The sequence below is a fragment of the Amblyomma maculatum genome, chromosome 9 (assembly GCF_055883805.1).
Source record: "Amblyomma maculatum isolate TAMU_Amacu chromosome 9, ASM5588380v1, whole genome shotgun sequence".
NCBI lineage: Eukaryota > Metazoa > Arthropoda > Arachnida > Ixodida > Ixodidae > Amblyomma > Amblyomma maculatum.
In genome coordinates, this window is record NC_139352.1 from 35,752,955 (window position 1) to 35,780,235 (window position 27,281).

Genomic DNA, 27,281 nt, shown 5'->3' on the forward strand with positions numbered 1-27,281 from the left:
ACCTTATCTTAATACTTTAAATACTTTGACAGCGTCTGTACTTCTCATCCCTTCCAATGTAGTTTCTACTTTATTATCCCGTTATATTTCCTGTAGGAAATCTCTTATTTATGACCGATACTTTCTTTTAGTATGTTCCAACTTCCACAGGAGTTCCCTGTTTATGTTGCCGTACGCCCTGTTTGTAGTAGGCGAATATGTCTACTTAGGACAGGTAGCAACCGCAGATCCGGACCATGAAAAGGAAATAACAAGAAGAATAAGATTGGGATGGAGCGCATTTGGCAAGCACTCGCAGATTATGACTAGCAGCTTACCGGTATCGCTCAAGAGGAAAGTATACAACAGTTGCATCTTGCCTGTACTCACCTATGGGGCTGAAACGTGGAGGCTAACCAAGAGAGTTCTACTTAAGTTGAGGACAACCCAGAGGGCTATGGAACGAAAAATGGTAGGGGTAACATTAAGAGATAGAAAGCGTGCAGAGTGGGTCAGAGAAATAACTCAAGTTAACGACATTCTAGTGGAAATTAAGAAGAAGAAATGGGCATGGGCAGGACATGTAGTGCGAAGAGAGGATAACCGATGGTCGCTGAGGGTAACAAACTGGATTCCAAGGGAAGGAAAGCGTAGCAGGGGGCGGCAGAAAGTTAGGTGGGCGGATGAGATTAAGAAGTTCGCAGGGGTGAAGTGGATGCAGCTAGCACAGAACCGGGTTAAGTGGAGAAATATGGGAGAGGCCTTCGCCCTGCAGTGGGTATAATCAGGCTGATGATGATGATGATGATGACGCCCTGTTTGTGTCCAGAAAGGTTAAATACAAAGGTCTGTTTACCTCTCTAGCTATTTCGATATATTGGGTAAGCACGAACAGGCTATCATCTAAGCGCCTACAATTTCTAAACCCGTTCTGACATTATCCGAGTATCTTCTTACTTTCTACCCATGATATACTAATGACTGCATTTTCAATTTAAGCGCCTGCATATGACCAACCTGTATATAACAGATATTATCGTAATCGGCCTGTAGGATCTTATGTGCTTCTTTGTCCTTTCCCTTTATAAATCAAATTCATTTTACTCTGCCGCCAGCTTTAGGGAATTTGCTTATTCGTTATGACTGTTTCCAAAGTTTTTAACAATTAACGTTTCATTACTTAATTCTTGGACCAAGTTCATTAATCACCTTGATTGAAATTTCATCTATTCTTGTAGATGTGCTTTAGGAATATTTGTTTCCGCCTTTTTCCAGCTTAGATTGGTCAGTTCTAAGCTGCTTTGTATCCAGCTATCTTGTGTTGCTCCCTGATTTCCAGAGATCACCCTATCGTCGCTCTTCAATGACTCGGCTATAAATGTAATGTAGTTCACAGCTTCATGCTGTGAACTACATTGATGATTGAGGTAGGCTTGAAAATCCATGGGCAAAAGACTGAGGGAATGTTCAATATTCTAGGGAAGGAACAGCAGTTTACATTAAGTAGCGAAGCACTAGAAGTAGTAGGCGAATATGTCTACTTAGGACAGGTAGTAACCGCAGATCCGGACCATGAAAGGGAAATAACAAGGAGAATAAGATTGAGATGGAACGCATTTGGCAAGCACTCCCAGATTGTGATTAGCAGCTTACCGGTATTGCTCAATAGGAAAGTACCGTAAAAACCCGCGTATAATACGAACCCGAATATAATACGAGGTGAAATTCTGGAGACGCGAAATGGAAAAAAAAGTTTTTACCGCATATAATACGAGAGAGAAAAAACAAGACATTTATTGAAATCGGACCTCACACTTCAATCACTTTCATCTTCAGCAGCGCTTTCCTCGGAAATTTCTTTGTCGGACAAATCATCCCACAGGTACTCATCTTCTGTGCCATCGAGGGCGTTTGAGATGCCGCACTTCTTAAACGAACGGCGCACAAGCTCCTCTGGGATGCTTGCCCACGCGTCCACAATCCATTTGCACAGCGTGGCTGGCGATGCTCGCTTCAGCCGCCCGGCCGGCGTCACTGCAGGCTCACCTGACCGCATCCATTCCGCGTAGCATCGCTTGACTGCGTCCTTGAAGGGTTTGTTGACACAAACGTCGAGAGGCTGAAGTTGTGAGGTCATCCCACCCGGAATCACAACAAGTTCTGTGCGGCAGTCGCTTAGCAGCCTCTTCACCGAGTCGGCCAAATGGCAACGAAACGCGTCCAGCACGAGGATGGATGGAAAAGACAACAGTGCACCGGGCCGTTTGCACCACACTGACTTCACCCAGTCGAGGACAAGATCCTCGTTCATCCAACCTTTTTCATGGCATCTCACGATGACATTCTTCGGCAGCTCCTCACCTTTCGGCATTGTCTTGCGCTTGAAGATGACTTAGGGCGGGAGCTTGCGGCCGTCTGCCGTGCACGATAGCATGACTGTAACCCGCGTCTTCTCGTTTCCAGTAGACCGGATACAAACTTGTTTAGAGCCCTTCTCATGGACGGTGAGGGGCGATGGCATGTCTAGGTAAACCGGCGTCTGGTCAGCATTGCCTATTTGCCCCAGCTGAAAGTTTTTGGTCTTTCGCAAAGAAATCACGTGGCGCTGAAAAGCCACCAGCAGCTCTTCGAAGGATTCGGGCGGCTTTTGTGAAATCGAGGTTCGCCGGCGTAGCGAGAATCCAGCACGGCACATATAGCGATGTATCCAGTGCTTGCTTGCTTTGAAGGCGGAGCTCGGAATTCCCTTTTCCCTTGCAAGCTCCCTAGCTTTTGCCTGCATAAGCTCTACGCTCACAGCTAGATGCGATGCTCGCTGTTCTCGTACGAACTCCGTCAGAGCGAGTTCAATTTCCGGGAATGCGCCATTCTTTGGCCCGCGAAAGCTTCTTCGCATTCCCTTGCACGCGAAAAGGGCTTCTTTCTGTCGTCGCCATCCGCGAATGCTTCCCTCGGTGACGCCAAACTGCCTCCCGGCCGCACTGTTGCCGATGTTTTCAGCAACTAAAATCACCTTTCTCTTAAAAGCAGCCGAGTACTGTTTCCGAGACCCTGGCATCTTGCTCGTTCACTTAAAGAAAAAAGCGTGCACTTTTTCGCGAACCGTGGTTTGCACGAGAGCACATGCGCTGATGCTGTGCGCACTCGACGACCCAACAACGAAGAGACGACACCTCGACGTCGTGACCACTGCGGGGTGCGGCCACGTTAGGGCAACGAAGCCAAGCCGTAGCCGCACATCGATAACAAAGCCAAGCCGTAGCCACGCGGCAACAACGAAACCAAAACTTCTCGCAAAACTTTGACATTTTGGTTGGGATCCGCAAATAATACGAGGCGAAAATTTGGAACGCTGAAAGTTGGAAAAAAAACTCGTATTATACGCGGGTTTTTACGGTATACAACAGTTGCATCTTGCCTGTACTTACATAGGGGCTGAAATGTGGAGGTTAACAAAGAGGATTCTACTTAAGTGGAGGACAATGCAGAAGGATATGGAAAGAAAAATGGCAGGGATAATGCTAAAAGATAGGAAACGTGCAGAGTGGATCAGAGAAATAACTCAAGTCACTGACATTCTAGTGGAAATCGAGAAGAAGAAATGGTCATGGGCAGGACGTGCAGCGCGAAGAAAGGATAACCGATGGTCGCTTAGAGTAACAATTAAACTGGATCCCAAGGGAAGGAAAGCGTAGCAGGGGACGGCAGAAAGTTAGGTGGGTGGTTTGCAGGGGTCAAGTGGATGCAGCTAGCACAGGACCAGGTTAATTGGAGGAATATGGGAGAGGCCTTCGCCCTACAGTGGGTATAGTCAGGCTGCTGCTGCTGCTGCTGATGATGATGTGTTCACAGCGTTGTCTCACTTTAAACAACTTTCCTCGATATCTTGAGTCCGTCCTGCTTTCCTTGATTATTTTTACCTAGGCAGCTTATATGGTTCCAGAATTTTCTTGGTCCGCCTTTATTAGTAGGTATCATGGATTTCAGCCAACCAGTGATCGGTGGGCTGCTTTATTCTACTTTCGACGAGGGCTTGTACATCCAGTTTCTTTTATCGATACGATTCACATTTTTGGTCTATTGTATTCTGAGATACCTGTGCTTTTCTTGCCTCTCGGTGTTCATTTGAAGCTGTCCGTTGTTATTCAGGCTTCCGGCCATCTAGAAACGGTCTAGAAGCTTTCTGCTATTGCCGTCATTTCTTTCTGGAAATCACTTTTTCTTCTTTTCCAACCTAATTACATCTAGGGCTGTTATGTCAAAACGTTTTGCTACTGCAACTCTTCAGCGTATTTTATTTTACTCGGTGTCTGTGCATTTATCAAGAATCTTAAAGTTTCCTGAATTTCCGCGGGCGACGCCACTATTCGCAAACACCCGAATTTGGACCGATCGAAAACCGCCGTTTTTTATATATATATACATGGGCCCTAAGGGAAGCTTCGGAACTGGTAACATTAAAGAGCTCTGGTCGTTGCAAGCCTCAGATACCGCATAAATAATCCAATGGAGCACGGCCGCATGGCTCTAGAATAGGCAAGCTTGCCCATAATAGCAGCGCGCAACGCGGTCAGCTGGCCAGTGTAGTGCAGCCCCACAGTAACCTAATCCTCAAAAAGACACTCTCATATAGAAGTGAGAGATCTCAGTATGCATGTACTTAGGACACATCGCGAGGCGGCAAAGAACAATTACCTAGTCGTGGCATCGTCTGTTGCCGTTTTTGTTGCTGAGCAGAAAATAGACTTTCACGTTTAACACTCGTTAGAATTCATCAAGGGCAGAAATTTCATTTCAAGGAATGTTTCATAATAACTGCGAGCACCATCCAAGCAACAAGCAGCTTGAAAATTTGACTGGTCAGTCCTTATAGTGCAGCAAACGACGTAGACAAATGCGACTACAGCGCCACTAGTTCGCGCTACCGCCGTTTTTTTTTTTTTTTATTTATAAGAAGGCGCGGTAACTGTCTCACTTGTTTTCTGTGGACACCGCAACCCCGCAACCGCGCCGTAAGGGAAGGGAGGAAGGTGGGAATGAAAGTGGAGGGCTACGGAGTAATCTCGACCACCTGGGGATCTTTAACGTGCGCTGACATCGCACAGCACACGGACGCCTCTTCGTTTTCGCGCTACCGCCGTTTGATAAACCACGGCCGGTTTCGAGGGAGAGAACGCGCGCTCTTTCTTACGGCCTTCTCAATCACCGCGTGAACAATGGGAGCTTTTCTCCTTGAGTCACGCTCTCCGCCGCCGCAAGGGGCGCGACCTGCTCACTGTTCGCTCCGCATCTGCTTCAGTGGCGGCGGGTGGCTTTTGCCTGGTTTTGCCCGCGGGTTTCGTGATGAGTGCAGCCCCTAAATGAAAGATCACAGAAGGTAGACGCTGCAGCCGCATCCTGTCAGCGTGCTACACACGTGAATGGAGTCTTTATATTAAAAAACACTGTCGCTCAGCAAACGCTCGACAAGCATATGACATGTATTGCGGCATGGTATCTACTTTTGTTCACTTTAATCTAAATTTTTGCCCAAGCCTGTACAAGAAGATGAGTGAGCAGTGATCACATCGAAGCTTCTTCAAGGCAAACATAACAGCAACAATGGCAAAACCGTCTTTCAGCGCTAGATGAGAAACCATCGAGGTAACACCGAAGGTGAAAATAATTTTATAAAAATGTAATGTAAGTTGCACAATGCTTACATGACAAAGTATTAGTCGTATAACGTCAGAGTTAACGCTTTTAAGTTTTGTTTTCAATTTTGCTATAATTTATAGACCACCAAATGTTTTATGTTGTATTATAAACATTATTTTAATTTTGCAAATAAACGTTGGTTTAATGAAATATGTTTACATGATATCATGATTATTTCATGAAAAAAAGCACTAATTCCTAGCAATATTTTCTTTCTTTTTCTAGTATATGTTTTTGAACTAATAGTTCCTTAACTACCTGTGCAGTAATGCCTGCCTTAGAGAGCAATCACTGCCCCATTATTTTGGTAGAATGCTTTGCTTATTACACATTCGCCACTGCTACTCAAGGGACACTCCTCAATAATGAATATAAAAGCTTTTCTCTGTGCTATTTATTCAGAGGTGACTACAGGAGTTGTATGTCGCGCTGTATTGCGCGCCTAGGCACCTAGTGTCGACACCGACGAAATCATTTCAGCTCTGCCGCAATCAGTAACCGAGGAACTGAAAGAAGTGATGGTATCTCCTGTCATCCCATTACCCACTGTCACGTGTCTTGCTTATGTCGCTGGATACATTGTGAAGTTAATCAGTGACTTCGGGTGTGACGCTTGTGCTATACTTCTTGAAACCAGCGAAAGAAGCAGCCCCATGTACACTATTCTGCGAGGACAAGATTCTAGCGGACTGCATTATCCAAAACCAGAGTTTGTAGCTCTCTTGGACAAAGTTGTGTCTTTTTTTGAAAAAGCTGTCGTGCACCTACCACACACAAATGTCCTTGAAGTCCTTCAAATCTTAATCCAGCCAGCACTTGAGAACTCACCTTTGCTGAGTTGCCCGGAAGGCATTGACTATAGGTCCGCTTCTTTAATATGTGAGAAATTTCTCAGACTCCTTCTTGTCAATTATGCTAAGAAAGTGACGGACAGGAACGAAAGGCCAGCTCCTTATGTGCACAAACCGTCCAGAAAGATTTTGAGACTTTCATTTTCTAGCCGCATGTACCATTTTGATGAATGAGTGCAATGTGTTAACTTTGAAGGACATTTTTTTTTTATTGCTTGCTGCTCTTTTCAATTATGCATATATATGCCCATTTCCTTGATTAATTTTTTTTATCACTGGTATTAAACTGACTACGACTGTCTACGTGTGCGTCAGTCGCGAGACTGTATGCGTATACATCTGCTGTCTTTCAACCTACTGATTTGTTTTAAACGAAGCATAACGAAGCTAGAACAGCCCACTTCACTAGACAACTGAAATTTTAACTGTATGCGTAAATTTTTGTTCCTTACTCTGAATCTTAGACGTGCTATGAATTTTCGTCAGTGCCTGTTTTGCTCTAAACGAAAACGGCAGCGGTTGACATAATACTTGGAATATCCACCGAACAGTTTGCCATGCACTAGCGTCAGGTCGCGTTATACCTGCTTACAGCTTTCAAAGGCACACTGCATAAAATGGTACATATAGTTTTGTGAAAAATTTAGGGGCAAAAAGTGTTGATGTAAGTGCACCCGAAACTTCATTCGACCGTGCGCGACAGCACTGACAGCACTGGCGCATTATTGACTATTTTATTGCTCATACACGATAAATCAGACGCCGATTACGGCTTCTTCCTATAAGCCATAAGGGGTGAAATATCAGGACCTGCCGGTTGCAACTGATGCGGGCGGAGCGAAGAGCGAGCGCGCGTTTCCCTTGCGCGTGAACGGCTGTAGCGGAGGAGCATGGATGGATGGATGGATGGATGGAATATAGGAGCGTCCCCTCTGAATCGGGGTGGTAGCAGTAGCTATCATGCTCATTTTTCTCCCTATATCTTAATTATTGATTTAGAATGGTTAACTAAACCACCATTCTATTTATTAAATTTTGCTCCTACATTACTAACATTGCCACTTCTCTGCTTTTAAGCCACCAATCTTCCAGCCGTTTTTTGCTAGTTTCCATCGCCAGTTTATTCACCCGGCCACTTTTATCTCTAAAGCCAAGAGCTTCAGGAACAGTGATTGCGCCTGCATCAACTGCGCCTGCATCAAGCAGCAGTGGGGCGGTGGCGACCCCACCAAGGCGCGGCGGGCGGTGGAAACAGACCCCATTGCCATTGGAGAGGCCGTAGAAGAACGGAGAAACGCGCTCTCCCTCGAGACCGGCCGTGGATATAGTGCTCTAGAATACCGTGGATAAACCAACGGATTCCTCCATCGTGGGGATCGTGAATGTGGAGGCTAAGGCTAGGCGGGCAGAAAAGATGCGGCGTATACAACGTGAGAACGCCGAACTGCGAAGAGAAGCCGACGTGAAGCGGCAGAAGCGTCAAGACCCCGAACTGCAAGCCGAGGAGGCGGAGGCCAAGCGTCAGTATCGTCAGGAAAATGCCAGAAGTAAAGGGTCTGGAGCAAAGAAACATCGTGCGATGGGAATCGAGTTGTGTGAGTACGCAGAGTCGCGTTCTACTGTCCTCCAAACCTTTGCAAGAATGCATGACGGCTCTGTAATCGTGCAGTCTCTAGCCACTGCAGTAGAAAACATTTGTATTTTGACCGTGGGGCTGCACTCGCCACCCCAAACCGCGCTGATCGTTGGTACGCTGAACCACGGCGTACTCTGTGGTCGCGCGCTGAACGCGTTGGCGCTGCTGCGAAGGTGAAAGTTGCGAATAGTGTAGCCTTGCTGCCATTGAGGAAGGAAATGCTTACTGCTGCGCGTGGGCGCGGCCATGGCCATGCTGGATTGGATTATTTCTTGCAAGTCGTTGCAACGCGTTGCAAGTCGCGTTTGCAACGCGAGGCAGTCGAGGCATCAGCAAACTAAACGCTGCCTTTGGGCTTCTAATGTGATGTTGCTGTTGCATTCGAAGTGGTGTAAAAGTTAGCAGCATTTAGCAGTTCAGAACAACAGCGCACTTGGCGCCGTGGATTCGCGCCACTATCGGGTGTGACGTATTTTGTTGGATCAGCTGATCTGCCGAGGCCCGCGATCCGGGGTGTCTATCGGTGAACGATTAGATAATTGGAGCTTGTGGTGCTTTTATTCTCCCACGTAGCTGTCATCTTTGGTCGACTGGCAATGTCCGGCTGACTTTGTAAGCTTGTAGATCGCCGGCAACCTGCCCAGCATGGTGGTTTATTGTTCGGTGCCGCAGTGCCGTTCTTATGCAACCGATGCTAATCTCAGTTTTCACAGTTACCCAAAAGACGAAAAGCTACGAAAAATGTGGATGAGCCTTCTGCTTTCGGATGAGCAGCCTCATCCTACTAAGCGGGTGTGCAGTATACACTTCCGGGAGGAGGATTTTATCTACGGAGTTGGGTCTAGCCTGTTTGGTGAGTAATTTGCTGGCTGTTAACCCAGAAAAGAAAAAAGAAATGACTTTATTTGAAGATTTGAACTAGTACCAATTGGAAAATTTCCACTCATTATTGGGAACATGACCTACTAAACTCGCCCAATTCCACCCATTAGGTCTCATGGAGGTAACATTGCACAGTGCAGACATGAATGTCTGCAAAATGCCTGATATGAATAATATTAGGGTGCAAAACGAAGTGCTGATTTGTAAGGGCGACGCACTTTCGCCAACATTTTCGCAAAGGAATGGGAATGGTGATGAATACAAAATTTCATAGAAATCAAGCCAAGCAAACAATCAGGCATCACAGTGAATGGACAAGCTGAATATGTAATCAATATATAACAGAAATTTGCTCCCACTTTATATATCCCACATATATGACTGTTAAAGGGCCACTGTCCAGGGAAGGCCCTTTTTAGAAAAGGAGCCCAGTGTTTCGATCAGGTACCGGAGATAGTCTGTGCAAAATTCTACAGCGACATGCGCGCCGCAAAGCATCGAAAATACAATTCAAAGCTCCCTCATGCTCTCCTTTGAGAAGCCAGTTTCACCGCTCCCTGCGCTGGCCCAACGGGCCCCGATAATGACGTACGTATCGGGAACGACGTCCATTGGTCCGTCTAGCTGACTGACGGGAGGATGGGTGTTTACCGCTCGCAGCGCGCTTTTCCCTCGCCACGGCCAGACTGAATCCAGCAGCGCGCGCTCCCTCGACCGTTTTTTTTTTTCGCGCTCGCGGAGAGCCACGCCTCACCTCCCGCCAAACGCGGAGGAGGAAGGGGAATTTGTATTGCGGAGGTATAGTGCGGAGGCTAGACGACCTCGGGCAGGAGAGTGAAAAACCTTTGCGAGGGAACGGAAGGAGAGAGGCAGGATAGAATCGGGTGATTGCGGTGGCTGTAACTGCGTTATTAGTTACTCTTTTCAAAAACATTTTGCGGCCTTGCGTTCCAGGGGCGAAGTCTCACAGTCACCGGGGAAGAAAATATTTTCGATCGGAGGGTGAACAGTGGGCCTTTAAGCCCGTTCTAGTAAAGCCTGTCAGTTTAGCGAAGTTATTTATTTCGAATTAAACGGCAGGAAAAATGTAAATGACATATACACATTAGATGATGAAGGTTTTTAAAAGCTCTTGCTATAAAAGCGATATTAGTTTTGCCATGTTGATGAATATGGATATATTAGGTGCTGTTGGACAGATCATTTCGACCTATTGGCAAGGCCAACTGGTTTTGCCAATGGTTTCAATATGCAAGTCCATTGGACACATCGGTCTCAGTCGTTACTGATTGTAGGCAGTGATTTCCTAATTTCTCCCAACTTCGTCCAGTTCATTGCAATTGTCAAGTCCATTTGGTCTAAATAGATATCTCACCTGACTCACCCAGAGAGGGCTATGGAACGAAAAATGGTAGGGGTAACATTAAGAGATAGAAAGCGTGCAGAGTGGGTCAGAGAAATAACTCAAGTTAATGACATTCTAGTGGAAATTAAGAAGAAGAAATGGACATGGGCAGGACATGTAGTGCGAAGAGAGGATAACCGATGGTCGCTGAGGGTAACAAACTGGATTCCAAGGGAAGGAAAGCGTAGCAGGGGGAGGCAGAAAGTTAGGTGGGCGGATGAGATTAAGAAGTTCGCAGGGGTCAAGTGGATGCAGCTAGCACAGAACCGGGTTAAGTGGAGAAATATGGGAGAGGCCTTCGCCCTGCAGTGGGTATAATCAGGCTGATGATGATGATGATGACTCAGAACCAGTGGGAATGGAGGATTTTCCATTTTGTTCCAGTTGTTTCCTTCCTATTGGCAATGCAATTGGAGTCTTGTATATTTTTTTTTAGTTTGCTAAAGTTAGTCCGAATTCGTATGTCTCTCATGCGAGGAGGAACTGACTACTGGCAGGTTGGAAAAGGCGGTGGCTGTTACCAGGTGCAGTTCCTACGCAGCATCTTCCTGAGCGGCCTCCCAAGTATCAACGTGACCAGCGGCATGTTGGTCAGTGCTTTTGGTTCATGATTATCATGTTTGGCCGAGCATTGTCCACACTTAAAGTCTGGGTCCATTGAAGGGGGGTCCGACATCTTCAGTGATTGGTAGAGAGTGAAATAAAGGGGGAGAGCGAAAAATTGGCTGCTGGTCTCTTTTACTCATTCTTTCACACGAAGGAAAAAATTTGTTGTATGTGCCTTGTATCCACCAAGCTCATGAGTCCCTCCATACGAGTTCACTTTTTGCTCATCCTGCAGTTAGTCCTATTTTTAAAATTGTTTTTTACCACTAGTACCTAGTCAGTGAATGCTCTTCTTTCTTTCATGTTGGCGGTTCCTTTTGAAGCAAGGTATTAGGGAACATAGTCACATTCAACTGTGACTCACCTCAAGATATCTGATATATGCCTCTGTTTCCATAATTAAAATGATATACAGCATCATAGAATCCAAAGAAAAGAAATGGAAAGTTAATGTGGACATCTTTTGAAGTTTTTCACAGAATCGTCCCATTTTTTTAACAGAATGTGACAGAGACAATTTTTTCTGCTGTAGCATTGCCTCCTTTATACACTCTGTGCCTGTCAACTCCGCGGCCGTTGCCGCCGCTCCTCCTCTGTAGACAAGTTACGCCGCTGGCTGCCGAGAGATGGCGACAGCGATGAAGGGTCACCTTCGCCAGGCGAGTGCCGGGTGCGCCGTGTTGCAACACGGTCCGGATAGCCACACGCTGCCGCTGTCTCGCTGTTTCGTGGACTGTTCTGCTGTGTGCAAGGTCATGCTTCTACTTTCCTCTGCCTTCGGGTGCTGCAGGAATACAGCATTGCACCAACTGGTAAGTGCCAGCTTTGCTTTGTCCTTCCGGCGATCACTGCGTAGTATTCAGCTGCTTTGAGGCTTGTAAAATATAGTGACAGCACCAATGTGTTTATTAAGCGTCAATACGGCCATAGTAATGTTAGATCCGCACCTGTGCTTTCTGGACTGCAATGCTATTGCTTCCCAGCCTAGCTCGTCTGCGTAGTGTGTTAGTGTGCTCCTGTGAAGCTTTTTTTTTTCTTTTTTTTTTTTTTTGCAGTATACGCTAAATACAAAAATTTGTGATAAAATAGAAACACAAGATTTACCTATTGTGAAGATGACTACTTTAAAGTGAGCTAAACCAAATCTTGCAAAGCCTATATTAGTTTCCCTTCTCGCACTCAACCGCATTAAGGCCTGTGAGAAATAATGACAGCACCAGAAGTGTGTTTATTACGCGTCAGTAAGGTAATAATAATATTAAATGTGCGCATGTATTTTCTGGACTGCGATGCGAACTTCCTCCCTGGTTAGCTCGTCTGTGTGGTATGTTACATGTGCTCCAGCGCAGTATTTTGTGTTTTGCTAACTGCGCAATTCTGTGAAAAAATAAAAACACGAGCTTTGCCTATTGTTACGATTATTTTGGGGTGATCGAAACAGAAAGATGCAACGTGTATGTTTGTCTTTCCTTGTTTTTCTAGATTAAAAAAAACAAAAAATGTTTGTACGACGCGCTGAATCATTGAAAGTAACAGCTGATACCAAAATTATTCTTCTTACAGATCTCAACGGCATGCTGCGATGCAGTTGTTCCAATCATCTGTAAATCAAGCTGGCTTCTGAAGTGCTATCAGTGACAGCAGTCACCATGAACTTTTTTTCCCAACTTGTGGCAGCTATTCATAACAGCACTTCTACATGGTACTCTTGAAGCACAATTGCTGTTGTGAAATGTGTAAATAAATGCTGGTGCCTTTGTTCTTGAATATTTTTTTATTGCAGCGTAGACTAGCATTGTAATTTTTCTATTACCATTGGTGCTAGCAGAGCAATCGTGCAGTTTTTCGAGCCATTCGCAATTTCTTGAAACTGCCTGACATAAAATGTCATATAGCGTTGGTGTTATTGCCTAACAAGTATCATGATCACTTGTTATGCTTAGTGGATGTTGGCCTTACAAGTAAATATGCTGAATATGCACGACTCATGCTTAGGAACAGTTATCCCGCTAGCGAATAACAGCGTTCCCGCCCCGCGCCGACATTCGTACCCGTGCCACCCGTGTGCCTCGACCCCTACGTCAGCGGCGCCCTCAGCGAGGGAACCGCGCAACTTTACTCGACGACGACGCTCTATTGTTCGCGCGGCGCGTTGACAGGCACAGAGTATAAAGGAGGCTATGGCTGTAGGTTTCTTTATGTCTGAAAATGGTTAAGATGTCAAAAACAAAATTTTGAGTTTTGGAAAATAAAATTTGTGGGGGTTTAAGCATGGCTTGGACCTAGTGATAGAGCGAAAGCTGTGAGTGTTGCAGCAAATTTTTCGCCGTCACAACGTTCGAATGAACCTTCTGTCCTAGCAACCCGCTGCTGTCGTTCGCCTCTACAAACTATTGAGTTATCTGTCTTCTTTTTCTTCTTCTTCTTCCACTTCTTTTTTGTCCTCTTCTTCATCTTCTTTTCCTTCTTCTTTTACTTCTTATTCTTTTCCTTCTTTTTTCCTCCTCAAACTCCTAGCCCAGCTTTCGGTCTATACCACGTGACGGTTGCTAGGCAACGGTCACGCGGCACGGTGTCATGGTGCCACGCTGATGGTTTGAAAACCTAGCGCAGTGCAGCTTTCTCTGCAAAAGTTTTTTTCCAAGTTGCCTACGTTTACTAAACTGAGCAAGTAAAATTTTATGCGCCAAACAACAATTTTTTTTATGGACGCATGAAATTTTCATTCTGCTGCATTGTGGAATTAACTCTGTGGCTGTTTGCTTAGTTGCCTAAACCATGTTACAATTCTTCATATTTGTCATTATGAGCTTAGTCCTCCGTTGGCCAACATATCTTGTGATTTCGTGGTGTAAAACTTCGAGTAATTGTTGCCTTTGCTTGCTCAACTACACAGATGACTAGCATATTTGAAGGAATGGACATATTGAGTATAATTACTCAATCAAAGTTTCACCTGGTGAGGATGCCTGCTGCAAATGAAACATACCCCAAATGGCAAAACAACACAGGCATTTTATGGTCACACGCTGAAGTGGCAGATGATCGAAAAGTTCAGAGCTTTGTGTGTGATTAACTCTGCACTTTCGAGTTGCTGCCCAGTTTTATTTCAAGACATTCAGATATCTTCACAAATAGCTAAATTTGATTATGCTTTAACAATCCCTTTTTTTCATGTAGTAATTTTTTTTACATTCCTGCAATAAAAGCAAGTATTAGGATGAAATCCTAGGAGTTCATACCTTTCATGCGAGACATTTTCACTGTTTGGGCATTGCAAGAGAAAGCACGCATTCTTCTATCTTCCGTTTGCGAAGTAAGCCCGCTATTGAAAGAGATCTTGTTTTTCACTCTTTTAAAAAAATTGCACGCTGTTTATGTAATCCACACAGCAGGAGCCAAGAAATCTTAATGCATGCTTACAGTTTTTTTTTTTTCAATTGAACGCTACGGACAGCTCCATCCAGTTATTAACCTCAGTAGTTTATCTCAATTATTCTGGCTGTTTGGATACTTTTCTTTCATCAAGGCTTATTTATTGCTTCAAAAATTTTGATATAAAAATCTTCCCGCCAGTGAAATTTGCCCATTTCTCTCTCTGTATGGGGCAAAAAGGGCCTGCTTTATTGTTGAAGTGTTTAGCCGGTGTGGGCTTTCTGTGTGGAATGTATTGTTGTCACTAAAAGTCTCTGTTATTGTGAGAGATGGCCAAGGTGATTATCCCAGCCAACGGGGGCCATACACTTCTTGCCCATACAAGGACTACGGCTTTTAACAACAAGCGCTGACCATTCTTTGAGGCCGTATACACTTTGCATATTTTAATACTTGCACTTATCACTGTCACGATACACTGTTAAACAGGTGGATACTCATAAATTTAAGTCTTAGTACATCCTCGTTGGTTTTGCCACTAATAGCCATTGCAAAATTGGAGCCATAGCATATGTTGTGGACCGGTGTCATATGGTCATCACATATTTGGAACTCTTCGGCAAGAGGTGCTGTTGCATCGTAAAAAAAGTATTTTTATTATTTTTTCCAAATAACTGTGTTGACCCCATGGGAGATTGTGACGAGCCAGGCTCATCGCAAGCATACTGTCATCTCTGCCTCTTGCTGAGTCCACCTCATTGTGTGTGTTATATCTGGTTTGCAGTGCGCAGGGTTCATCCAACACAGATTTTTGTTCATCCGATATGCAGTGTTATGCGTGCTGAAAGACCATTTTGACTCAAACTTCATAAATGAAAATGTCCTTCTGGGGCTCTAGGTATTCATTGTCAGTACTTGTGCGGCATTTATGCTTGCTGCTGTTTTCATGGCTGTGAAGTTGATTTTGTGGCACTTTCGTGAACTAGATAAACATGGGTACATGCATTAACCTTTTTTCTTCAGTCTTGTATTTTTAATGTTATTCATGTAGTGTGCAATGTGAATGGGCTGTAATGGATGCAAAAGCCTATGCTGAGTGCTTTTATACATATATATGCTGTAAGCTGTACATGCCTCAGAAATTAAACCCACCGTACAGTAAGCCTTCCTCAAGATGCAGAGAAGGTACTACTTATGTGTCTGCATTGGCGTGCCGTCTTGGTCGATAAGCCCCCTTGGTCTGTTAAAAATTGTAGGGCCTTGTTTTATTGTCAGTCAGAATGAAAACAGGCCTTGCTTTGATTGGGTCATTATGGATCTGCATGCGCTAACCAAAAGTTGATGCCAATGTTATGAAGTGGGCAGTGTTGTGATGCAACTGATACTTGAACATTGAAATTGTGCTTTTAGTAGCATACTGTCTGGGCTAGTTGGTGTGTTGTAATTAATTGAAAAGACTAGCACATAGAACGAGAACAAAAATGTAGAAAAAAATAGGATTAGTGCTAAACATCAAAGGTATGGTACATAAATACAGTTCAGTGGTGGAAGCGCACGCTTGTTCACAAGAGGTCCAAAAAAAAAAAAAAACAACTAATCTAAGTGTGGCAAACGGTTTCTCAGGTATATATCTTTTTTTTGTTCAGCAAGGCAAATGAAGGCGTGGTGACACATTTATCACCTTCCCTGCTAATATCATAGGCCTCACATTGGGTGACCCTTGGAAGCACAGTTGGAGGGTGGGAAGGGCGACCTCATTTGAGCCATGTATTTCTTTTATGTTTTTTTTCCAAAAGTAAGAGGGATTGACCATGGCTTACATCTATAAATTTTCTTGCTTTGGGGTAGTGAGGGATACTGTCCCACTTTGCCATAGATAAATCTATCCCTTAAATAATAATGAGGAGGGGGGTTAAGCATGTCTTCAACCTAGTGATATGAGAAAAGGCTGAGTTAAGCATAGTCGTGCATGCTTTACCAAGGTTTTACATGGTTTGATGGTTTGAAGTAGGGGAACAGACTAGCTTTGCCTTGAATGCAGATGCCTCTATAACGCTGGCCTTTTCATTCCGTGATCTTTTGTTTTTCATTTTTCTTTCTTGAGACTAGTTTTGGGGGAAAGGAAGGCGCATTATTTGTCTCACTTTCGAGCGGACACCTGCACTTAATTACAAGTTTAAGGTCACTCCGCCTTTTTATTTTGTGATTTTTTAATATGTCGAAGTACTAAACGGCACACAACATCTGCAGGGTGACTGGATACGTGTACATGGTTAGGCACACTTGTGGAGCGAGCGAATTATGCAGTTAGCCGTGTGCTTTCAAGGTCACCGGTGTGAAATGCTATGACCTTGCACATTGCATGTGAAAAGTGGAGCTTTCGCTTCACGTTGTAGGTTGTGAGCGAGAGTCTTGGGTGGCAAATTTTAAATGGTTACAAACAATATTGAAACCTTTGTGTAATGACGTATAGATGTAGTCAAACCCATTTGTAGCAATACTCAAGTACCAAAAATGTTATAAACAATAATTATAACTGGGTCGTGTCAAAATAAAAATACAGAATGACAAACTTCAGAGCATTTAGTGACAGGAAAGTATTTTATAGTGTTCTTTATGAGAGGAAATCCTTGTCATCCAACTGTGACTGGTTTACGACATATTTTGTCCATGCCTCTACTGCATGATTTGGGTACCTTTACGAATATTGACATCCTGGAGGAATCAGGTGCCATTGATTTGTGCTGAACTCATATTTAGGCAAGGTAGCAGTACCTTTTGAGTTATGAATATCAGGAGTAAATTGAAGGCGTGTGATTGGGTACCACTGCCTGTCCTAAACTTGTTTGAAAGAAACATTTTTTAATCGTGTTCCAGCTCTGTCGGCATATTTGGAGAGGCGAGCTCGTGGAATGTACAAGCAAGCTGGTGTCCAGTGCAGCCCGAAAAGTGTGTCCCTGGGTACACAGACGCCCTCCTGGGTGAAACGGAGTGTAGGCGTCAACACACCTCCACTGAGGAGAACATGTATGTTGTACGCCTTTGTGTCTCCCCTGTAGAGAGCATCTGTTTGGTTTGGTTTGGTTTGGTTTGCGGGGTTTAATGTCCTAAAGCGACTCAGATGCCGTAGTGGAGGACTCCAGAGACTTCGACCACCTGGGGTTCTTTAACGTGCACTGACATCGCACAGCACACGGGTGCCTTGCTTTTCGGCTTCATCGAAAAGCGGCCGCCGAGGCTGGGATTTATCCCGCATCCTTTGGAACAGTAGTCGAGCGCCGTAACCACTGTATCACCCCAGTGGGGCAGAGAGCATATGTGCTCGCTCTCTTGAACTCTTTAAAGATAATACGGTTTACCAATAGAAGACACTTAGTGGTGTGACTTTACAACTGGACAGCATAATTTACCCTTGTCTTTAGGGGCTGTGGTACATAAGATGCAGAAATGAGCGATGTTTTTTTTTTTAACTTTTACTGTCGCATTGTTTGTGGAGTCATGGGCAGAAATTTGCAGGATCCAATTTCATTTTAAAGAAAATCATATTTTATGTGATTGGGGTCGAATGCGTGTAGATAAGAGCAGTAGAAACATTAGTGAGGATGCACGCTTCATTTGCTCGAATGAATATTGCTGGGAGGCGAGACAGTGCTAAAATAAATTTTTTTCCCTTCAAATTCGCGCCCTGTAAGGTCATGTCCATGACTTTATGGCAAGCGGAAATGAAACAAATCTAGCAATTCCACAGTTATATTCCACCAAACAAGCAGGTTCTTATGGCTTTGGATTTGAACCGCAGGGTTCAAATCCAAATTCAAATCCAATTCAGGGTTCAAATCTCTATTCTGCAGAAAATCCAACATTGCCAGTGTTGCGAAAAATCGCGAGCATGATCCTGGCTCAGTAGTGGTTAGTTAATAGTCAGCAAATTACATAGTCAAGCGCTGGCCGATCAGCAAGTTGTGTGACGTTGCAAGGCGACATGAACTGGCAGGAGCTGCCAACTTGGGTAGCTCCTCTGAGATGGAAGGGTGAGGTGGGAATCAATCAATCAATCAATCAATTCTTTAGTCCATTTCTCACTGCCTGGGGGCCTTGGATCCTAAGTCAGACATACTACATCTAAGAAATGCAGGCGCATCCTTACGTGTGTGAGATGGCTGAGGCACAATTAGAAGACTGCTCAGTAGGCGATTAGCAAAGTGTGCATACACAAATGACAATTTGCAAGCATGGGAGCCAAGTGTCTCTCTAATTTGAACTGGCGAATATGTGTTGGCTTGTTGCTGCAGTACGACCTATGAATATAGTACAAATGTGAATTACAGGGAAATGGAACTATGTCAGTTAGATTCAGTTCTAATGTTAATAAGGCAAAAATCTTATATAGCCCAATATGACAATACACTTGTCAGCATCTTGGTACAAAGCATCCCTCTCTGTTTCATACAGAAGTGGAGAGGAGAGTGAAAGCAGCAGCTTTGGAGCAAGGAAACATAGCTGGGCTTCGGAGTGGAGAGGCCATAAGGGAAATATTGAATTTTGGTTTTTAGTAAACAGAAGGCATAGTATCTGTCTCACGTCCTTGTGGACACTGCACTGTGGGAAAGGGAAAAAGGTGGAGTGTTATGAAAGGGAAAGGAATGCTATATTACGGAATAATTTCGACCACTTGGGGATCTCTAACAGTGCAATTGACGTCGCACATCGCATGAACGCCTTTTGCGTTTCACTATCACCGAAACATGACTGCTGCGGCGAGGTTCGATGGAAGTGAAACGCAAAAGGCGTCAGTGGGCTGTGCGATGTTGGCGTTGTCTTTTCAGACTCCCGAGTGAACGATGGTATGTGTGCAATGAAGTATGATGAAGAGGAGTTGACATTGTCTGTGACCTACAAGTTTCCTACGCGACCTATGGCTTATACTTCACGAAAAGCAGGGCGCCCACGAAAGTATGCTACCGCCGATGAGGCAAGGCTGGCAGAAAATGCTCGACAGCGACTGCGGAGGCTACAGAAGCGGAGAGCATCATCGACGACCACTCCTGCGGTACGAGCATCGCAACCTAGTCTTAAGATGTCAACTGCATGACTTCTGTAACGCTTTCGCGTTCACGCACGTTAGCAGTGTTAGTGTCTCTGGCAAATTTGTTGTCATGAATTGCTTTGTAGGTGTCTACAGCTGTGAGTGCCATCATGTGTATCTCATTCAGTACACACACGTCAGATTTACTTTTATGTTAGCATACCTGCCAATCCTTTAACTCTGTCAATAAGTGGGCTCCACCTACATAAGAATGGTTTTAGTGAAAATAGCATCGAGGAATCTGCAGCCACATCGTAATCGCCAGCATCACTTGCATGGCGAACCTCCGTGCCAGCTACATCTCTGCCCACCACATCCAGGACTCTCCTTACCTCAATTCAGTTCAGTCGTGTCCGACTCTTCATGACCCTATGGACCATATCACGCCACGCTTTCCGGTCTCTTACTATCTTTCTAACATCACATGACTTCATTTGCAGCGCTTTGAGGATGCCATCTAACCATCGCGCTCGCTGCCTACCCCTTCTCCGGTGACCCTCAACCTTTCCCAACATCAAATCTTTCTCCAGCGACTCCTCTCTTCTCATCAGATGACCAAAGTAGCTGAGCTTTAACTTTAGAATTTGACCCTCCAATGAGCAGTCAGGGTTTATGGTCGACAATATCGACTGATTTGATCTTCTGGCCGTCCAAGGAACTCTCAAGAGTTTTCGCCAGCACCACAATTCAAACGTGTCAATTTTTCGGCGGTCAGCCTTCTCCACAGTCCAACTCTCGCATCCATACATCACAACTCGAAAGACCATAGCACGAGTTATACGGATCTTTTCCTAGTCGTATCAATTTGTGGCTGGCCATGCACATGAAATTGTCATGCCAGTTATGACTGGCAGTGGCATGTTATCATTGCTTGTATGCGGCAAATTCGTTAGCAGTGGCGCACAGCCATGGACCAGTAAATGTAGAGGCTTCTCCTTTGACCTGGGCTAAAAGATGGTCTCTCAGCACACATGGCGTTGAATTCAGGGTTGTTGTCATGACTTTGCTCAAATGTCATGCCACGTGATCCTCCAGTATCGCAATCGGCCGCGTGCCTCGTGTTACTGAGCAGTGCTGAGCTATGACCAAGGACAGTGTAGTGACAACAATGGTCTTGGAATGAATAGTGTTTAATGGGGCTGCTAATGGTTTTGCATTGAAAATCTAAATGGTGTGCCGATCAGTTTTCATTGGTCGCAGAGGCGTAGCTAGTCACATTTTATGGTTGCGGACATTGCCTAAAGTTGCCCTCTCTTCCCCACCTCCTGGAATGTTGAAACTGTGAACGTGCCCCCCCCCTCCCCCCCCCCCCCCTTTGTCACAGGTATGTGTATGTGTAAGGAGTCTGTAAAGATCCCAACTTCGTTCATGCATTTCTTGCACAATCTGACCAATATGAGCTTGAAGGGAGAACGAAATTTGTTTGTTTTATTAGAAATTTGTCTTAAAACAAGTGCCCCTGAAAAGGGTCTTGGAACAAGCCAAATGAGTTCCTATACATATTACATGAAAACAATAAATAAAACAGTCTGTCAGAGAGAAGGTCATTGGAAATGGAGTTGTCATGGATTAAGTGAACTGAAGTCTGAAAGCATGAAAGGTATGGACATTATCCTCCTTAAAAATGTCATGTGTTTTAGTTTTTCTTTCTTTTTTTTGCAATCTCATCTTTCTCTTCCAATCTCTGCTTTCCATCAGTTGCTATAATAAGTGCTTTATAAGTGCCAAGCTAATTGGAAGAATCTCCCTCTCTCCTTTTGGAGCGTATTTGTGACACCCTCGATGAGTCGGCATACCTTGCATCTTTCCGAAAGCGGCTCTGTGTATCTGAGCCACACTTGCCAGCTTGGGCGCATGCATCGCAGTCCTCCTCGTGAGCTTGCTTTTCGCAGGTGTCGTTTGTCAGCTGTCATTGCCAGACAATTTCGTTGGTGGGCCAGTGAGAGTGGCATGTCCTTAGCATGAAAGTCGGATGCCGTCACCATGATGGTGTACTGCGCCACAAGATATTTAAGAGTGCACATATAGTCATGAGGGCTGAAACATAATGCTATACTATATAGTGATAACTCATATGCATTGTACAGGGTGTTGCACAATTAGACCCGCGCTGTAGAATGCTTCTCCCAGCTAAACCGGGGAATCCTTGCAGTTCAGATTTCGCACAGAAATCGCATTTTGTCGCTAGTATTTTTTAATACTAAATTTGTTTGTGGTACTTGCCTGATTCGATCAGAAGAAGTAAAATATTCCCATCGCCTGCGGCGGCGGCGACGCCAGACGAACCGCTGCCCCAGCGATGGGACTGGTGGCGCCACCTCATGCTGCTAACAACAACTCTGTAGCAGGAAAAGAGGGGGCGAGCGTTTCTGGCAGAAGGTTTGAGTTGTTGTAAGCAGCATGAGGTGGCGCCACCAGTCCCATCACTGGGGCAGTGGTTCGTCTGGCGTCGCCGCCGCCGCAGGCGATGGGAATATTTTACTTCTTCTGATCGAATCAGGCAAGTACCACAAACAAATTTAGTATTAACAAATACTAGCGACAAAATGTGATTTCTGTGCGAAATCTGAACTGCAAGGATTCCGCGGTTTAGCTGGGAGAAGCATTCTACAGCACGGGTCTAATTGTGCAACACCCTGTACAGTGTAGCATTGCTGAGCTCTTTACTACAGTAGAATCTCGGTCATACGAACCTCATGGGGTCATGAAAAGAATCCTTATCTGAAAATGCGTATCATCAAAATGAGCAAAAATCGACGTGTAGAAACATGGGACAACCATTCACACGTCTGTTTACGGCCACAGCTCGCCACTCGCAACGCGTACAGTGCGGCGAGCAACCGCGAAGTCAGCGATGTGCAGGCCATGTGCCACCCAAAGTGGCTGTTTAACGTGCTGGCGATATGCAGGCCACGCATTGCCACAAACTGCTCACAGCGCAGACAGCACAGCTGGCGATCGTTGAGTCAACAATTTGCGGACAGTGTGTAGTGCTCAAGGCTGCGGTCACGGTTTGCATGCTTGTATCATCTGTAATGGCGTGAAAGTGTTCGGGACACCTGAAATTCTGCACTTTATACACAATGCACTGTGACTGGGGAATTTTGTGAATACGTGTCATCCCGAAATTTATATCAGCCTAATTCATATCACCTAGATTCTACTGTATTAACATACTGTAAAGTGTAGAGTATGTGCAAGGTTGCCCACTCTTAGTTTGAACATGCTTGCTGTCTTCAAAGTACCAGCATTCAATTTGGCCTTGCATTGAGGCTGGTAGGCCAAGCAAAGAACCACCTCCATGTTCCTCTGAGGTTGCATTACTTTTCTTCAATATGTGATCGCGCTGAGCACACACGTGCTTCGTAGACAGTGACCATGTTCTGACCAAAAAGGAACATCCTGTAGAAAATTATGCTTTTAATGCGTGAAGTTATTGTTTCACGTAAAAATTGGTTCTTTGCCTCTTTTTCGGTATGCCGACATTTTTCTGGCAGCTAACAAAAATCACATTTATAGCCCAGGTGAGAATCTCCTACTGGGAATCTGATGGCCCATTCATTCGATGATCTGGACATTTTTTCAGGACCCTTGAAGGCCAAATTATTGACAGTTTCCTGTACACAATACTAAACGCTCATGTTATTACCCTCCAATAAGGGTTTCCTGTTTATGCCGGTGGGGAATGGTTAATAAGAAAAATTTTGTAATAAGTATTGGCCCTATGCAATTTATTACAGGATGTGTCATGACACTGTTAAGAATCCACAGCAGGCACCAAAAGACACGAGACTGAACAACAATGCACCACCTGATGGACTCCCTCTCGGGCTGTATTATGAATGCTCTTGTCTGGATATTGCCGCGTCTCCCTTTTCCTCGAAAGAAAGCTGAACTTAACCTTGAATCTGTTGGGTCGGGTGATTCGGTAGCCACTTGTGGTTTGTAGCAGTGGCTGCCCTTGTTCTCGATCATTGACACTGATCCAAGGCCCATTGGGAAAGGCTCTTGTTTCTTGATTTGTAAGAATGGCCATTTGTTCGTATTTAGATTTTTCTTCCTTGCATGTGCCTGAAGACCGCCTCTGGCTTGCCGGGGAACAAAGTAATGTGTTCTGATGAGCTGATTAAAACTGCGAGGTTGAGGTAGGATGTCCTTGGCCACTTTCAACATTTGTTCTTACTCTCCATTGCTTTTCAGATAGTGCGGACCACTTCTGATGCGACGAATCTTGTGTCGGCTTGTGATTGATCAAAATTTGTGATGTGACTTGAACTGTGGTCTGTTATTCAACCTGAAGACCATAACGGGAAACAGAGGCTTCAGGTAAGTCACAAGTTCACAACCACTTCTGATGTCATTTGGCACAGCAGAGAGATCTCTATGTATCTCTAGATCTCTAGTAGTAGTCTACCACCACGAGGTAGTTAGTGTCTGCCGTTCAGCTCAAACATATCAGGTGCCACTCGTTGCCACGGATAATATGGCAGCTTCTAGCTAAAGAAGCCAACCTTTGATGCCAGCTATAGTATTTCAAACCACTTTTCAATCCCTTACATCACCTAGTGCATGGACTTAGTTGCCTATACCCCATAAAACGCAACTCGGCTTTTACAGCGCTTTTGGCAACAACGCAAGTAAAGCGAACCTGGCAAGAGCCGCTGATAAACTGCAGTCAGCTAGATTAGCTTCACCTTATGACAAGCATCGTATATAGCGCTGGCTTCTTTGTGCAGCAGCAGTGTCGCATGGAGAATTTCGCTAGCAGACCTAGGGGCCAATCGCGTACTGCATCCCTTCTGGAAATTTTAGTCCTTTTTCACTTGACATGAAGTTTCCACTGCAACAAAATTTTTGCTAGTCCCATGAATTTCATTGCGTGGGATTCAAGTGTACTACGCACTTGGGAGTGCAATGTGAGCAATCGCTGATGTGATGACACAAACTGGCTGGAGCTGTCACAAAGGCGCAGCCAATGAAAAGGCAAAAAAAGAAAATAAGCTTGTGAGCAAGAGCAAGCAACAAAAATGTGATAAGGAGCTTGAGTGTCCGTCCAGCTTAGAGACTAAAAGGTGAGCAGTAACCAGGTGAACTCAGTAATGTGTTTGTATTTTTTGTCCTTATTTTGTTTGCATCATATATTTTTTTTTCAGCATGTTCACTTCACAGTTAAAGTGCAGTTCACAACCAAAAGTGCACCTTCTGAATGAGAGCTTAGAAGAATGTCCCAGTCAAAAAAAAAAAAAAAAAAAAAATCAGTGGGTCCAATTGGGAATTTTCTAACTGAACTGAATTGGTCAAAAACAAATTATATTTTTGCCACCTCCCACCTTCCTTCCTTTCCTTATGGTGTGGGTGTGGTTCAGGTGTCCACAGAAATAACTGACAGATACTGCGCTTTTCCGTTCCAATTAATTTTCCACCCATTGGGCCTGGCCATTTGATATGAATTGGTGCTTCCAATTGGAAATAATCTATGAAAACTAAATGGTTCACCAACTGAACTGAAATGGCATATTCATTGAGCCCAAATGGTTTGAACTCACAGAGCTTAAAAAAAGAATGGAGATGCAATTTCAGTGTTTTCTGTCGAGGAGTTACAGGGGAGCCGACTTTCATACAAGTGGACTGATTACAAGTTTTTACAGAAATCATGAGAGCCGAGCATGCATCACACACATGGAACTAACACAGATTCAATGTAAATATCCGCAGGATACTTTGCAGAGACTTATATACTCCATTCATTGAACAGTGCTGCTGGGACCAGTGACACTTCTCAATTATTCAGAGTTAACTTATTTAATTATGCCTGTACTTATAGTGGACATGATGAAATCATTAAGATTAAGCAGCATATACTTTTGATAACAACTTAAAATTTTCACAGTTGTCTCTTTATAAAGGTATGTAGTAGAACTCTGCTGTTGTAAAATCGGATATAGTAAAGTGAAACTGAGGTCCCAGTTCATCTTCCATAGACGACTGTACATTTTCCACCCTTTGTACTAAAGACATTTTTGATAAAACTCGGTTATAGTAAAGTGCGTCTGGCCGCGGCGCCGCCTTCGCATGAAATGACATTGCCGCACGCGCGCTACCTAAAATCGCGAAGCAATTTAAAAAGAAAAAACATCGAGTGTTCTTTTAAACGGCTTTACCACTAGGCTGAGTAGCACTCAGGAGAAGCCTACTTTACGAAGGCCTTAAAGCCGTGAGGGAAAGCATGCAGCGCATAGGAAATAGAAAAATAAAGCTGTCTACAAACATAGAAAGAAGGCGGCGCGATCCGTTCAGAAAGTAAAGAAGAGTAAAAATGCAGCGAGAAATAGGGAAGGGCAGAAACACCCAAACATTCGGTGCACTTTGCAGCACGAGGCAGCAGTGACAAAAAATCTAATAACTGAAAAAATGGGACGAAGAGATGATCAGAAAGAGGTGGAAGGTATTTTAGAGTGTTTTTTTTATTAACGTGTTCAGTAAGTAGCCATTTAGTTATGAAATGGCAACTTCAGGACCATGTTATCACCAACCACTGATGTAGTAATGGCCCTGGTATATTAAAGATTTTTGCCGGTCCCAGTGATTTTACTATAAAGGGGTTCAACTGTATGTGCATATCTCAGTCAAGGATATCACTGACTTAACTTTCCCAATTGGAAATGTTCCCTTTGGACCAATTAGAACCAATGGGAAGCCCCAATGGGAGTGAAGAAACCAGTTGGGTTGAACAGGACCTATTGGACAAGCTATTGGCAGAACCAATTCAATCTGACCGGTTGTCCCAATTGGACCCACTGATTTTTTTTTTATCGAGGTGGACGAAATCCAAGTGGAATTAGCGGAATTAGCCCTTATAGGTTAGCTTACTGTTTTAGTCTATGCATTACTAATCTTGTGTTGCGAGTGTTTTTTGGTAACGCTTGGAAGTATAGTGAAGGTTGTACAAGAGAAGGTTGTGCTGTGCTAAATCGTAAAGTGCATATCCTGAAGCAAATATTGGCATTTCTTTGGCAGTAATGCCAATAAATGTTCCTAGTGCATGTTTGTGCTTGAAATGTTACTTGCACGCAGGTGCTAAGAGCTTTGTTAGTCAAGGTCGAGTTGCTTTAATTTAGCTCTTCCTAGAGTGAAACGATGAGCTAATTCTCAGTAACGGGCTTGTTAGCTTCTGTGATAGTAATTGCATGCCCCAAAGCAGAACGAATGTGTGCAGAACATGCTAACTATATATGGAGGTGACAAAATCACTAATTTAGTACAATGTGTGCAGTTCATGTCAAGGAAGATGAACTGCTCAGGACAGCCGTACTTCACCTATATCACTGGTGGACATGCCGTGAGTCCCTGCACTGAAGATGGTCCTGCTGCCTGTGTTGACTGCTGTTGTGTGTGATCAGTGAATTATTCCCTCTTCACTTGGCGGAGGTGTGATGATTCCCCCCCCCCCCCCCCCCCCCGCCCCTCTGCATCACCGTGGAACTTTGAAATTGCACAGTTCTCACTCAGTGTGGAGCCAAGCGAGCACACCATTGGCCCCTCTTCAGTCTTCGTGCAGTGTTCCTTTGTGCCAACGAGACCCCAACATTTTTTGTGGCAGCTGCTACCAAGGAGTCGAGGACTGGTTGTCAGCTGAGCTGCCTTAGCAAGTGGGGGGATAATCTAACCTCCACCTTTAAGGGTACAATGCAACGGCTTTAATGCATCCCATTTGCTGGTTCTCCTTGGAAATCCGCATTTTCTTATGTGCATTTTACTACTCGC

General features: G+C 44.5%; 1 protein-coding gene across 1 annotated transcript; it reads left to right on the forward strand.

Moving 5' to 3' along the window:
* Positions 1-7,873: 7,873 nt before the first annotated feature.
* LOC146178840 (uncharacterized) lies at positions 7,874-26,959 on the forward strand. The gene is made up of 6 exons (XM_084578578.1): positions 7,874-8,122; positions 10,948-11,040; positions 17,309-17,458; positions 19,258-19,481; positions 23,718-23,843; positions 26,791-26,959. Exons 1-5 carry the CDS (start codon positions 7,942-7,944, stop codon positions 23,766-23,768), a joined length of 699 nt encoding a protein of 232 aa, XP_084434704.1. The 5' UTR covers positions 7,874-7,941; the 3' UTR covers positions 23,769-23,843; positions 26,791-26,959.
* Positions 26,960-27,281: the final 322 nt, after the last annotated feature.

Excerpts from the sequence above, each read along its gene's own strand:
- LOC146178840 (XM_084578578.1), top strand. The coding sequence starts at position 7,942 with ATGCGGCGTATACAACGTGAGAACGCCGAACTGCGAAGAGAAGCCGAC. Across the intron at positions 8,123-10,947 it reads TGCGATGGGAATCGAGTTGT|GTTGGAAAAGGCGGTGGCTG; the intron begins GTGAGTACGCAG and ends GACTACTGGCAG. Across the intron at positions 11,041-17,308 it reads ACGTGACCAGCGGCATGTTG|CTCTGTCGGCATATTTGGAG; the intron begins GTCAGTGCTTTT and ends ATCGTGTTCCAG.